This window comes from Neltuma alba, unplaced genomic scaffold (genome assembly GCF_004799145.2).
Source record: "Neltuma alba isolate B1F8T4 unplaced genomic scaffold, ASM479914v2 tig00011404_pilon, whole genome shotgun sequence".
Lineage (NCBI taxonomy): Eukaryota > Viridiplantae > Streptophyta > Magnoliopsida > Fabales > Fabaceae > Neltuma > Neltuma alba.
Window position 1 is genome coordinate 194,406 of NW_021636091.1, and position 14,514 is coordinate 208,919.

Here is a 14,514-nt window from a genome sequence, read left to right on the forward strand (position 1 = left end):
TTCTCAAAGCATTACAAAAATATAATACATGGGTTGTCAATATCTGTGTTATAGTTATTAATCGTTACACTTTAAGTTATTAATGATGGTACTTTGAGTTGTTAATGCACACTTTAAAAGAAAAATAAGGACAATTTAATAATTAAACAAATAAAACTTCTTGCAAACGAAGTTCTTTAAGATTTCAAAATAATTTGATGAATTTAAAAGATATTTTTGTACTTAATTCTCTTAGATGAGAACTTATTGCAATTTTCCCCTTTCAAATCAAGCGCTATTATTCACCGTTAACTAATTAACTTGATTTCTATATAATTATTTTGTATCATTAATCATTCCTTTTTTTAATCTAATTTAGTAATAAAATTAAATTAGAAGAAATATTTGGAATAAAAATGAAATGAAATTAATGACTAAATTTTCAAAATAAAACTAAAAATAAATAATGATAAGAAATAATAAGTAAAAATAAATAAATAATAAGAATATAATAAGTAAAACTTTTCATGCTTTGTATAAAATTGGAGATCAACATTTATTATGAGTTATGAATAGTGCTTTTTTTCCGCTTGAGAGTCTGCTGTTGTTGGTTTTTTTTTTTTTTTTTTTTTGGGTAATGGCGATTTGCTGTTTTATGTTTATATAGATTTTCGACCTTCATAGTGATGATTGTGTTGATAACTTAATATTGATAATTTTATATAAATGAACTTGATATTGGTATTGATAATATTTTGATTGAAAAATAAACATTAAATCATTAAATTAAGGGATAATTATTTTAACTCGTTTGTAATTCAGTTTTTATATTTTAACTCGACGCAACTTAATTTCTATAGTTTTTACTTGGTTCACTTCTTAAAGTTTGATATGTTGTAACTCATCCCTGTGCTTTTAATAATTTTATATTTTAGTTCATTTCTTTATTAGATATATAATTTTATTTAAAACACAAAGACTAAATTATAAAATAAGTAAAGCTTTGATGATCAAATTGTAGCAAGTCAAATTTCAAGAACTAAGTTACAATTAAATCAAAATTATAGGGATTAAGTTATGTTGAGTTAAAATATAGGAATTGAGTTACAAACGAATTATAACTATACGGGCCAAAAGATTAATTCTTTCTTAAATTAAAATTAAGCAAAAATATGCATTTGGTTATGTTTATACAATATTTCAATTTAATCTCTTAATTTTAAGAAATATATTTTTGATTCTTTTATTCTCAAATTATTAGTCTCAAATAATATTTTTTATAATAATCATAATTATTTTGAAAATTAAACTCAATATATTAGTATTTGAGAGTGTTTTATTATCACTCAAGATCTTAGTATTAGTTTTTTAAAAATAGTTTTAGAATTTAAAAAATAAAAATATAACTTTAAAAATTAAAGGAGTAAATTACAACAAAGACTAAAGTATACCTTAAAATTAAACCTTAAAAAAACATGACAAATTGTACAGAGACACAGGAGGAGAAGTAAGCTCGGTTGTTGATGCAGATTCGTTGTCCAGAATCAAGATCGAAGGCATTCCTTTCCAGGCATCTTCTAACTTGCTGTTTAGGTATAATCTTTCTCTACAATTACGCTATCTGCTCTGTGATCCTTCGTAAATTCACCGATTTATTATAGCATTTAAGAAATTCTTCTCTGAAATCTGATGCCTTGCAATCCTTGACGAGTTTTCGGTGAAGATTGGGACTTTTCATGTCCTGGTCAGTTTTTTTTTTTTTGTTTCATTCTCTCTATTATTCTAATATATATGATCCTGCGTCTTTTCCTTTTTTTCCTGGGTTAAATTCATATTAGTCGTTAACGGGTTTTCTCATTTCATCTCTGCCCAAGCTGTGATTTTTATCAGGTTAACAATTTGATTTGATTATTTGGCCTCCCTCCTGTGCAAACTCGGAGAGGAAGCGTATAAAAGATGAGGTTAATTTCCATGTTGATAAGGATTCTTAGAATTAAACGTCTCAAGAATTATTTGAATTGTCCTAATAATTAAAACTTCTAACAGAAGCATTATGAGGGCCTCAGAGGTGATATAGACGTGAAATGCAGCTGGAAGATAGAAAAATGCTCTGTTAATCCTTTTTGAAGCGAACAAAAGAACTTATTACTTAGTTACTTTAAGGGAAACGCAAATTTTCAAGGCTTCTGTGTCCAAATTCGGCCTGAACCCTGGCATCCCATCCATTTTGCTGATCAACTTTGAAGGTTCTGTTTTATGGGTGCCATGGTAATTTTCCTGTAATAGTCAATTTTAGCTACTAAATTGCCAATATGAAAGCGACCTTTCTTCTAAAAGAAGAAGGAAAAATTCCCACTAAGTGCTCTTTCCTTAACCTAAACATGGACTTTGCCTCTCTCCAATGTTTCTGTTACCCTTTGCAAATGATTGCAACAAAGGTAAAAATAGAAAGTTTATACAACAGCACGACTCACAAGAGATGATTAAAGTAATACTGATAGAATTACAACAAATTGATTGGTATATTTCCCTTCAAGAGACTATCTATTTATCAAATTTTTTCTCCAATGAATGTCATCCACCCATTTAATTGCATTAAAATATACTGAACAGATTAATTTTTTAAATTCATTACTCATATGCAGTATTAGATGAAAAATACAAACCGCATAGACGTTGAGCGTCTTTGTAGTTAGAAATTTATACTGTAGTTATTGGTTATTTACTGCATCATTAAAGTTTAGTGATGCATACATTGTTTCTTCTTCAAAGCAAACCATTAGCCATTACTTCTATTGGTTTCAACTTTAACGTGTTATTTTGGGAATCTGGGATTTTGTTGACGTTACCCAATAGCTATATTACAGAGATTGACTAAATTGTTATCACTAGGAATACAGATGCTACTTCAATGCATAGAAACAACTATTTCATTTGTACCAATCATTTTTGTGGCTTTAGATCCTAATCTTTCTTTCTTATACAACATCTGACTTCCAACAATTGCATATGTTAGTGCTTTTTATACTTTAAGAGGTAACACTGAAGTTCACTATTGGGTTTATCAGCTTTCTGTTCTTTTACTTACTGATCCTTGCTTGTTCCTCACGCCAACTGCTAGAATTTCCTTACTTAAATGATTCAAAGATTCTCCCTCCTTTTCCATTCTTCTTCGAATCTCCCCATTTCCCTCTCTTTCCGTATCTGAGGAAGTGCATGTGGTGCTTTTAGTTTAGACAACTAGTTTTTCAGTCTCTTTTAAGGGAGAGCATATCCCTAGTTTATAAGCCTACTGCTAGCCTACGGTTAGATAGGCTTGTCTCTGATCTTTCCACTTTCAATTTTTATCCACTTGTTTTATTTGGCATAGGATCGTTTGCCTAGGATCTTTATGGGTTTATTCTAACATTCGTCATTTTTGAATGAATTACTATTAATTCCCTGAAGTTCTTATGACATTCAGCATCATACATCACTGGTAGTGGTGAGCAAAAAAAATCCACATTACTTCACCAGCACACAGTTTTTCCCCTTGCTCTGTTTTCTGTAGTTTATGTAAAACATACTACCTCCCTTTCTGGCCTGTTTTCTCTGTGTAACCTATGGGATAGACAGCCTTCTTCCCCAACTTTGTTTCCTTCAGTTGAGAAGAAAATGCTTGTGTGGATAGGTTTAACTTGTATTATTTGAGTGAGGAGTTAATGCATCTGAATCTTGAGGGAGTAAAATGTTTGTTTTTGAAACTTGAAGGGGCTAAACTGTGAGATTTAAAACTTGATGTACTGAGTTTGATTTTCAGGAAAAGTTTAGGGGGTGAAGTGTGATCTATTCTTATTTTATTTAGGGCAATGCCTACACAGATTTCCAGGGCGTTGAGGGCTCTAATGAGATGTCAGTTTCCTGTTCGCTGCACTTGATTCTTTCTGTTTTGTATGGAGGGATTCTTTGGCTTTATTTCTTCTACCTTTCTTTGTGCTAGTTTCTGTTTTTGAGAAAAGATCTAGTTCTGTCATATTAGCTTGCTTGATGGAAATAATTAAATCTCTGGTTGTCATACTCTTGGAAAAAACATATCCCAATCATGATTTGAGTCAGTATTGCTAACATAGTTTATTATATATTTAACAGTTCTCAAATTTCTGTTTAATTTGCAGTGGTAACAAGTATTCAATGGCCTTTGTCATTCTGCCGTAGTGTTAATGAAAGGAGCTGCGGTTGGACAAATTTTACACTTATATCAGATATTTAATGGGGATCAACTGAAGTTCCAAATAGTACTCAATGCCAATGGTAAACCCTAAATCAAAAGTGTCTGGTCGTCCAAAAATATGCTACAGACCTATACTACCATCCGACCTTGACACTATAGAGCATTTACATGGAAAGCTCTTTCCTATCAGGTGAGATCTCTCTTAATATATTTATATTTTCCAACTGTCTTTATGATGAGCGACAGGAATTGTGCTAACGTAGAAAAGGATATTTCAAATTTTAGGTATGAGTCATTATTTTTCCAAGATGTAGTAAATGGGCATGACATTGTGTCATGGGGAGCTGTCGACCGTAGTCGGCCTGAGGGCCAAAAGGATGAACTTATTGGATTTGTAACAGCACGGATTGTTCTTGCAAAAGAAAGCGAGGTCGGTCCTATTATGTACAATTGTATGCCTTTTCCTAATTGCTTGAAGCATTTTCAGAAGAAGTTAAATTGTGAATGGGCAGCACACTAACACTCCAGCTGGATAGAAAAACTGAGATTTTTAGGTCTTCTATTACTCTCCGTAAAGGAATCTTTTAGTTGGAATGTGACTTAACCAGCTCTTTGCTTGCATTCATTTAGTTGGTGCCAATATATGTTGTGTCAGAAATTGTTGTTGGAAATCTTAGTTATGGTGCACTCAACCTATCATTTTATCTAAAGATAAAAATCTAAATATAAGCCATGGTTATGCACAGAGAGAAACTTGGGAAAAAAACAAAATGATATTCCCTTAACATTCTAAACCTAAGCTTGGCCTAATGTTTATGAATCTTGTGCATTTAAAAATTTGATTATGTGTCACTTCGGTATCAAAAATTTTTAATACATTATAGAGTATATTTTCCTTAGGGTAAAACTGTTTGAAAGCTGAGCGTTTGACTGATTCTTAATTTACGTTTTTTACCAAGGAATATTATTTATGCAGATAGTGGATATTCTTGGATATGACTCATCCAAATCAGATCAAACTTTAATTTATATTCTGACGCTGGGTGTGGTAGAAGCATATAGAAATCTCGGAATAGGTATGAAATTCTGTCACTTTAATCTAGTTTGTGTTCTTGGTGGTATAATCTCTGGTCCAATTTCTGCTTGATTTGCAGCTTCTTCACTGATTCGGGAGGTCATAAAATATGCTTCAAGCATTCCAACCTGCCGTGCTGTTTATTTGCATGTAATTTCTTACAATAACGCAGCAATCTTTCTATACAAGAAGATGTCTTTCAAGTGTGTGAGAAGACTGCAAGGATTTTATTTCATCAATGGACAACATCATGATTCTTATCTATTTGTGTACTACGTGAATGGGGGCCGATCTCCTTGCTCACCATTGTAAGTACACAATATCCTTGACTTGCTTAAACTGACCTTGCAGTTTTCATCTGAACCCTTTGATATGGATAGTGTAAAAGAACTTGCCCATTTTCTTGTCTGATTGAAACATGAGTTTCTGGAGTATGAACCATCCTGGTCCAAACCAATTAAGTTGGGGTAGTAAGGGCTTTGTGTATGCTTTATTGATTTATTAATGTTTATACTTGAATGTTTTCCGAGCACATGTTATATTCATGTACTAAAATGTATTTTTGGCATGGTATAGTAACATGTGATTCATTTCAGAAGGAAAGCCATTCCCACAATCTTGTCATTAACTTTTGTTAGGAATATGTGATCTCGGACATGGAAAGGAGGGGTACGGAGAAGAAGGAGGCAGCCTAAGAATGGAGGAAGAAATGAGGGAACTGGGAGAGAGTGTGACAGGGAAAAAAATCTCGATATTATTCGACAGGCAAAGTGGTTTCACATCAAAATAACCCTAGGATATTCATAAAGCTCTAACTACAATTATGAAAATAATAATAATAATTTAACTAATTTAATCGTAGATAAAAGATGAGATGAAGCCTTATAAATTAAAGAAAACCTAACTTTTAAGATAAATACAATTACTAATCATAAGATTACTAAAACTTGATGTCTGCAAAGGCCAAAATATGATGATTATATCTTCAATTTTTAGGGCTTACTCGGGAGTCAAAGTGTTATGCACAGAAAGGAAAAAGGGGTATATGTTACATGTGTCTCTGGACCTAAAAAAGTAATAGAGAGGGACTATCACTGTTGGGTAATATTAACTTAGGCATAATAGACATTTTCTATCTCATGTTTCATTCGAATAAAGGATATACTTTGGAATAGGTATTAAGAAGGAAATTATCCCGAGTCAGATTATTGACTGGCTTTCAAAGTAGGAAGTTCATATAATGATGTTGTGTATGTTGTGTCTTGTAACAACTACCTGTCCTGGAAACTGGTTAGGATTTTATATAAGTACTTGTATCCCTTAGAGAATTGTATTATCATATTTCACTTTTCAGGGAGTTCCTCACTGGAATAGCAAGCTACATGAGGAGTGGCTTCAAGTTAATTGCTGCGAGGCTACGCAGGAATGATGAGAGGAAGATTTCAAGGTGGGCAAAATGTAAAGAAAGTCATTCTCTTGTATCATCAACGCATAACAAGAAAAACACGGCAACTGAGTGTACTAGATATGAGTGTGTTTGATTTTCTTAATTATATTGTTGGGTCTGTCTGTTGTTCCATGTATAATAATACATCCTTACTTTCTTTTCCTCTAGGAAATGTCATATTGAAACGTAGAATAACACCTTATTGAACGACCATGTCCTGTCAATAAAGTTCCCCGTGTTCTGTTAAAAGGTGGTGCTGATTATCTGTTAAGTGCTGCAACCAATTACACTTGTGATCCGGTGGACCATTCCAAAACTGTCGACTGGTGATCAAGAGCTTCCAATTTAGTTTAGCTGTAGCTGTAATTGTTGTATTATACACAGGACTGGTACCCACTTGATAATTCAAGGGTTTCCTTGGCAGATTATTTTTTGGTCTGTTCAATGCAGTTTGTTACCTGTATGTCTGTAGGTGGATGGGATCAACATTCATTATCAGGGGACCAAAGCCACAGTAAACAGGTCATAGGATCATAAGATTTAATTCTTTAGCATAAAATTTTAATTTCTGGCCTTTTAAGACTGTTTTGCTCGGTTTTAGGCCTTCCGAACGTGAAGAAAATGCATATAAACCCAAGATTATAAGGATGATCCAGACCAAATATACACAAAAAATGAATGCTTCCTTTATCTAGAAATGAGCTTGTTTGATCCCGCACGCTTGCATGCAAGTTGACGTGTAAAGTATATTCTACTATCTCTGGTTCTCAATATAAGATTTATTTGGTAGTATATATTACATTACAAAATGGATCTTGTATTTAAGAGTGGACGTAGCATTATTTATGTAATCTATTTATCCACATGATTCAATATAAAATAGTGAAGATGATGACTTGAGCATAAGGAGATGCCGCCCACTTGATAATTTTAAAGAAGATAACATGACACTTATGGGATTATTAGATAATGCAGACCCCTTGAAATTGATGCATGATGAAGATGGAGGCTCTCTCTCTCATCAAATTGCAATATTGGTTCACCAATTAAGGCCATTGAACATGAGAAAAACTGAAAGAAATCTAAGCAAAAATTGAGTAAGAACAGAGAGAATCAAATAGGTTAAGGGTGAGAAGTTGAGAGAAACCCGATTCAGACAATGCCTTGTATATCCTGCAATGGTACTAAGCCTCAATCTCCTCTTCCTTGTAGGTAAAGAGCTTCCAAGCAAGCAACTTCTCCCACAACCCTAACAGGCTCATTAAACTACTTGTTTTATGGGCCATTCTGAAACATTTAAAAAAAGTTGAACCACCATATTTTATGATGTGAAATCCATGTACATGTGAGCAATCCCCCCCCCCCAAAATAAAGGACTGTCTGTATTATACTACATTCAATTTAAAGTATAAGATCTAGTTTATAGTGTAATTTATAATGCAAATTATATTTTATATTTAGGATCGAAAGTAGTATAATTTATCTAATAAAATTTGGAAACAAAACAACAATGAAACAAATAAACAACAAAATTATTCAACTCCTACTCTAATTACAAGAGTTGGCGGGCATAGAGCCCAACCCAAAAGACACACCTATTTGAGAGTAGTTTTGGCAAATTCGACTTCGTTTGTGAATATTATGTGGATCCGTGTAAAACTGAGAACTCTAATTTTTAAAAATAAGTATGGTGGTTATTAGTACTCATTTTAATCAGAAACATAACTATGTTTTAAAAGTAATGTTTAGCTGAAAATGTAGGTCATCTTATAATGTGAGCTCAATTTTTTTAACTCTACCCTTGTTTCATATAGTTGACTTAATCAAGAACTAAGGGTAAGATTAGAAGCAACTGATTTTTTTTTCTTAAGAAGATTAAGGATAAACTAACTTCTCTTGATATGTGTAAATTATCTTTTTAATAAAAAAAATAACTTATATTCTCACTAGTCCATAATGTGAGACACTTTCTACAAATTATTATTGATCCAAAATGTATTACATTTTGTAGTTTTAAGAAATACTAGTGAGAATATAAGTATATTTTTATTTTTGTTCCTGCGTCGGTTAATGTGCGTTGAGTAATTATGCATTAAGCGCTGTGAGCGTTACTTGTAGATAAGGGCAAATTAAAAAAAAAAAAAAAGTCCATTTTTCATGAGCTTAAAAAATTAAAATTTTTAATATATGCGATTGATATCGGAAGTGTACTATAAATTATAAATTGTGAGAATATTGAAACATGAGGCAATGAAAGTCATGCGCATTAAGACTATTTATAAGAAGGCCTACAATGAGGGTTTGGGAGTGAGATCCAACAATAATGATTAACGGAGAATTTTATTATACTCCCATAAAAAAGATTTAATTTAAAAAGTTAATTTTTTGTAATAAATAAGTATTATCTTTTCTAGGATACCCTTACTAATTATGTGTATTAGTAAGAACTATCATTTGATAGAATCTTTAACATGTACACATACTGCAAGGACTAGTTTAAAATAAATAGATAAATATAAGCTTGTTGGGATTGTGAGACAAAGTGGATTTTGGTTTATATTTAGAACCAAATTAAAAATCAAACTAACTCTTATAATTAGGACCAGAGATAGTATAAGACATAATTAACTAATTTGAGTATATTAAAGATATTAGTTAAATTAATTAACATGCTATTTGTTTTAAAAAAAATCATAACCATCTTCTTTAATTTTCTCACTCTTTCTCCTACTTGATTATTATTGGAGAAATATCAATGAGGTTAATTTAAAAAAAAATAATAAACATATAAAATAAGTTTTATATATAAAACCAATATTAATTCCATAACTAGCTATATTAATAAACTTTGCTTCAAAACCACTTACTTATCAAAAGATGATGTGATTTGTCAAAACAATAAAATAACTTGTCATTTCAAAAGCTTGCCTGTCAATTTTTTATGGGAATTTGTTGGCTATACCCTTCATATATTTGATCTTATTTGTTACAATATGAAGTACCTTTGTTGAAATTCTAATGCAACTTATCATTTCAGTTAAGCTTGCTCGTTAATTCTCTATGGAAACTTGGTAACAATAATACACTATACATATTCAATCTTGTTTGTTATAGCATGAAATGAACATGTTTAAACTTAACTCAAATGCAACTTGTCAATTCTCTTTGGTAATTTGTTGACAACACATTTGGCATATTTATTGTTTTTTTTTTGTCAACAATCTTCTTGAAAATATCATTAAACACGAGTACTTATCTAAATAGGATTCAAACTTTGGTTCAGATGAGATTAATTATTTCTCTTATACTACCTCATTGGTTAACAAGTTTTACTATTTATAAGACTTAATATAATTATAAATAATCATGTATGATATCTATGAAGAAAATTTTCATAGTTGAAATTTGGGAAAATGACAAAAACTGTTTATTAAATTTTAAAAAATAAATAGGTTATGTTTACTACTTTTGTAATAGTCTTGAATGTCAAAATCTATCAAAATTACCTATCTGTTATTTTCAAATTTAACAGTATTTTTTGTCTTCTTTTTTTTTTTTTTGAACTATCGAGATAATAAAAAATTCATAAATAAATCACTAAATATATTTGGCCAAAAAAGTCTGTTTTTCGTCCATTTTTTTCAAATCAGACACAGAAGATTAGAACGGGAAGCTCGGACCACTGTCAATTAAATGCAATGCAATTTGCTATTAAATGAGCATTGTACCGTCTCTGTTCATTTAATTACTGCCTCATTTCCTTCTCTTGACTCTCCGTCTTCTTCTTCTTCTTCTTCTGCAAGTTCAAGAATAACCACCACCAAACGATGCTACCGGAGCAGTGGGTGCCGCCGTGCGGCAACCGATGTACCCAGAAATATGCAGCCCTTACCCAGCTTCCATGTAATCGTCTTCTACCCATTCCATCCAAGGCTCCTATGTTCTATTGTTGTTTTTGTCGTCCGCTTTTTATTTTTCTCTATAATTTCTTGCACTTTCTGTATTTTCTTGTTTTCAAGATATTTAATCTTGGTAATGTATGCTTATAAGCATCATTTTATTGATTTGTGTAACCGCGCGGCGTAGCCCATTTCATTGACTCATAACATGCCTGGTTGGTGGTTTGATAATTTGAGTACGTGACATGGGCGAAAATCGGTATCTTTGTTTATAAATATTGCGGGTATCTTCCATGGATTACTCTATCATGCGAATTTTTTGTGTGGTTAATTGAGAGAAGTTGTCATGAAACCCGTCTCTGCTCGGAGGAGTATCATTTATGCAGGTAGGTGGGTTGCATTTCGGATATTATTCTGCGAAGTGAATAAGGCAATATTCTTGCGTGTCTAACGTATCTTGTTGTTTGGTTGGTTGGTTTTTTTTTAACTCCAGAAAAATAGAAAAGATTGGAGATTCATCGTTTGAGTTTGTTGTATAACCCGAATGACTGTTGCCTTACTTGTGACAATATTTTAGGGCGAGTGTTCTGCAAGAAGGGATGCAACTCAGATGAAGAGACATGGGAAGAATGTGAGACTTCTATGCTGCTTCTTTACTTTTTTCTACATATTGAATGATATGCATATGAATTCTTATATATTTTATTTATTCAGACTCTAGGCTGTAAAGCGTATTGGATTAAGGAGAATGGGGAGGGGAAATTTTCGTTTAGGCGTTTTCTTTGAATTAGATTCAGATCTAACATTCTTTTCCTGAGAACATGTTCATATTGATTTTAATGAATGGGAAGGGAAGAAAATGTGTGTAAGTCTAAGAAAATTTCCTAATCAAAGTATAAGGACAAAGCTGGTGTTCCATCCTTAATCCAAACATATCCTATATAGTTTTCAGTTTCTAGTATTTCTGCATTTGTACTGGCATTATGAGGAAAAAGCTGCTGTTCCTTCCTATCACTAAATATTTTTAAATATTAGTAGAATTTGTTTTGATTTATTAATTCCAGTGAAACGTAACTATGACGCGGGACCAGAAGGATGACAGTGATGAGAAGAGAGAAGAGAGTGAGAAAATTCATGAATTAATCAATTTATTCTGTGATCAAATAAGGGCCTAAAATATATTAAAAACATAAGAAATAATTGTTAAAAAAATAAAGAGGAAAAAAAAAGAATAATCACCACAAAGCATAGAATATTGCACAAATACATATATATATATATATATATAGTTGACCTCTTACATTTCTTATGCCCATATCTATAAAGTGATTTCCTTTGATTAGACAAATAAATTCATTTTAAGTTGCTTGACTGAAGGGTTTAAAATCTGACAATTAGGCTATTGCTTTAGGTTTTGGCACTGTTTTCTTTAACCTTTAAACTTCCTGAGAACATGCTGACTTTGATCGTCTTGGAGAATTGGCATCCAGAAAACTCACATGGTTTGGAGTACTGTTGAAACAGGTTTGGAGGACTGCAATCAAATTTGCTACAAGGACCCTGTCATAAAGGACCAGCAATGGAGTGCATATATTGACCGTTCTCCTGGATCAGCCTCTTATTCAGAGGTATTTTCTGATCTTATCCAGTTACTATTGCTTGCTTGCTTGCTATGCTACTGGTTACATTATTGCAGCATACATTGATGTTTCAGTTTTTAAATGGTTTCTCTTTCACTTTTACTCAATTTTCTTAGAAGTTTGATTCTGCTACCTTGAAGGTAAGGCTGCCTGTATGTCAGCTAGTTGTAATGTAAGAATAAATTATTTGGTTATTGCTATTCTAGCTTTTACATGTTTAAGCAATATCATTGATCTCGTATAAACTATGACTGAGGATACTGCATACCGTAATCATTTTCTAATAACCATTTTTGAATTCAGTTAAATATTGTTCATGGTGCCCATAGGCCTATCGATAGTTTTCTACCTTGTGTTCATTGATGTAATGGCACCACTTTAGATTAATTCTAAATCTAAGTTGGAACCTTTTATTTTTACAGGTGATTTAAAGGAGTTGCTAGAAGGCATTTATGGGTTATTTTTTCCTTTTGTGGCCGTGTTTGTGGATTAGTTACAGGAGTCGGTTGTGAACTATTTTATGTAGCAGCAAGTTATAATGGAATAATTATGTTCTAAAGCATCATAGTGGGATTGGGTTGGGTTGTTGACAGAGCACGATGGCGTCGTGTGATTCATGTAGCCGACCCCACCTAGTGGGATAAGGCTTGTTGTTTGTTGTTTGTTTTTAAAGCATCATAGACATTACTTACTCTGTCGTAATGAGGGCACTACCACGTCAGGGGTTTAGGTCCTGTTTTGGTGTAGGAGAAACTGACTGAGACGAGATTAGTAGCTAGTTCTTGGTCAAAGCCTTTTTTAATTCAATGTCTTAATTAACGGAAGGTCAATCTGATATGAGATTAATGTGAGAATGATTTAATGAAACAGTAAGTTTTAACGACTTTGCTGTTTGTTTCCTAGAATAATCAGAGTCTTGGTTAAGGAAATTGAGAGCAATTATGTAGTAATGACTATCATTTGAGATGCAGTTCAATTTATGTGGACACCTGGGTTCTTCTGATTAGAGTTTTCTTTTGGTGATGACTGCCACCCTCTTAGAACCTTATAAATTCATGGTTGTTTATCAAGAAAGAGAATGGGGGGCATGACTTATAGGAAGAAAGGTCTGTTACGGCATGATTCCCCTCATTGGCCCATGAGCAGCTTTACCTTAAAGGTGAAATTATGTCAACTTTCTGAAGTGAGTTACGTGGTAACATGCGAGTGGTCAGATTGATTATTCACTTGGAGGGCCATGATTTATTTATATGACCTTTTGCTCACTTAAGCCAAGCATATCTCCTTCTATTCTTTGTTTTTGTGCATTGCTCTGCTATGAGTTTATGAGAATAAAATGCTCTCATTTAAAATATTATAAGCAGGGTGCTAATATGTTGCGCAGTGTGCTGCTAAGAGTTTTAGAAAAATAATGTTGATCCCTTCCCTTCATGTGCAGGAATGCTTCCATGCATGTGCATCCGGCTGTGGTTTCAAGGTTAATATGATGTTTAATTATCTTACTTTTAGTAAGTCCTCTACGGTGAGATGCATAACAGTTTCCTTTTAAGGTTATATGGTAAGATGGACTCTTAGGCTTGAGAATGTTGCCAGCGACTGCGAGCTCCAGAGGGAATAATACTAGTGTGCACTATGTCTAATCATACTTGTGTCATATAAGTTTCATTTTTCTACCATAGTGATCTGCTAAAATAATTGCTACTGTGCATCATTCTTTTTCACCTAAAGAGTCTGCTAGTCTTCAACATTTTGATTCTACTTTTAATGATATCTTTGCATTTTACAGTTTGACATCAAAGAGGAAGAAGTTAATAAGGCTTGTCCTAACAGGCCATCATATTCTCATCCTGATCAAAAGCAAGGGCCACAACATGTACAACCTACCAACCAGTCAACTGCTAAGCCTGGCTCTTCTGCGTAGTGCTAGAGATAGGTTGATATACAACAAACCCAGAACCCTGTGACGATTCTTTCTGGCCATTTTTTGCAGGAAATAGCCTTATATCATATTTTTTTGTCAGCATGGTTTTGGATCACTTGTCAATAGATTTAGTTTCTTTCTTCCTTGAGGATCTAGAAGTTTTTTGTTGCCAAAAAGGCTTGGAACTTAGGTTTTTTTCTTTTTTTGGAATGGATATACTGTGACTTCAACTATCATAATGGTCAGAAGTTAAAAAGCTGGAATTTTGCAGTTTTGCATACGATTTTTTCCCTATCAAGTTGACTGAGGAAATTTGCATAGTGTTCTTATCTAAATGGAATTT

At 32.7% G+C, this 14,514-nt stretch overlaps 2 protein-coding genes across 3 annotated transcripts; both read left to right on the top strand.

Annotated features, from left to right (window-relative positions):
• The first annotated feature begins 1,482 nt into the window (after nucleotides 1–1,482).
• Nucleotides 1,483–7,174, top strand: LOC114712941 (histone acetyltransferase MCC1). 2 transcript variants are annotated; one of them, XM_028897502.1, is made up of 8 exons: nucleotides 1,483–1,572; nucleotides 1,870–1,940; nucleotides 4,134–4,379; nucleotides 4,475–4,619; nucleotides 5,166–5,265; nucleotides 5,344–5,572; nucleotides 6,619–6,711; nucleotides 6,880–7,174. In XM_028897502.1, the coding sequence occupies exons 3-8, from the start codon at nucleotides 4,261–4,263 to the stop codon at nucleotides 6,899–6,901; spliced, it is 708 nt and encodes a 235-aa protein (XP_028753335.1). In that variant the 5' UTR covers nucleotides 1,483–1,572; nucleotides 1,870–1,940; nucleotides 4,134–4,260; the 3' UTR covers nucleotides 6,902–7,174. The 2 variants fall into 2 exon arrangements, with proteins under 2 accessions (XP_028753335.1, XP_028753334.1); XM_028897501.1 differs by having other exon boundaries at nucleotides 6,619–7,156.
• A 3,301-nt stretch (nucleotides 7,175–10,475) lies between these two features.
• On the top strand, nucleotides 10,476–14,451 carry LOC114712962 (uncharacterized). Its single transcript, XM_028897531.1, has 5 exons — nucleotides 10,476–10,614; nucleotides 11,188–11,241; nucleotides 12,135–12,238; nucleotides 13,689–13,727; nucleotides 14,037–14,451. The coding sequence occupies exons 1-5, from the start codon at nucleotides 10,539–10,541 to the stop codon at nucleotides 14,169–14,171; spliced, it is 408 nt and encodes a 135-aa protein (XP_028753364.1). The 5' UTR covers nucleotides 10,476–10,538; the 3' UTR covers nucleotides 14,172–14,451.
• The last annotated feature ends 63 nt before the right edge of the window (nucleotides 14,452–14,514 follow it).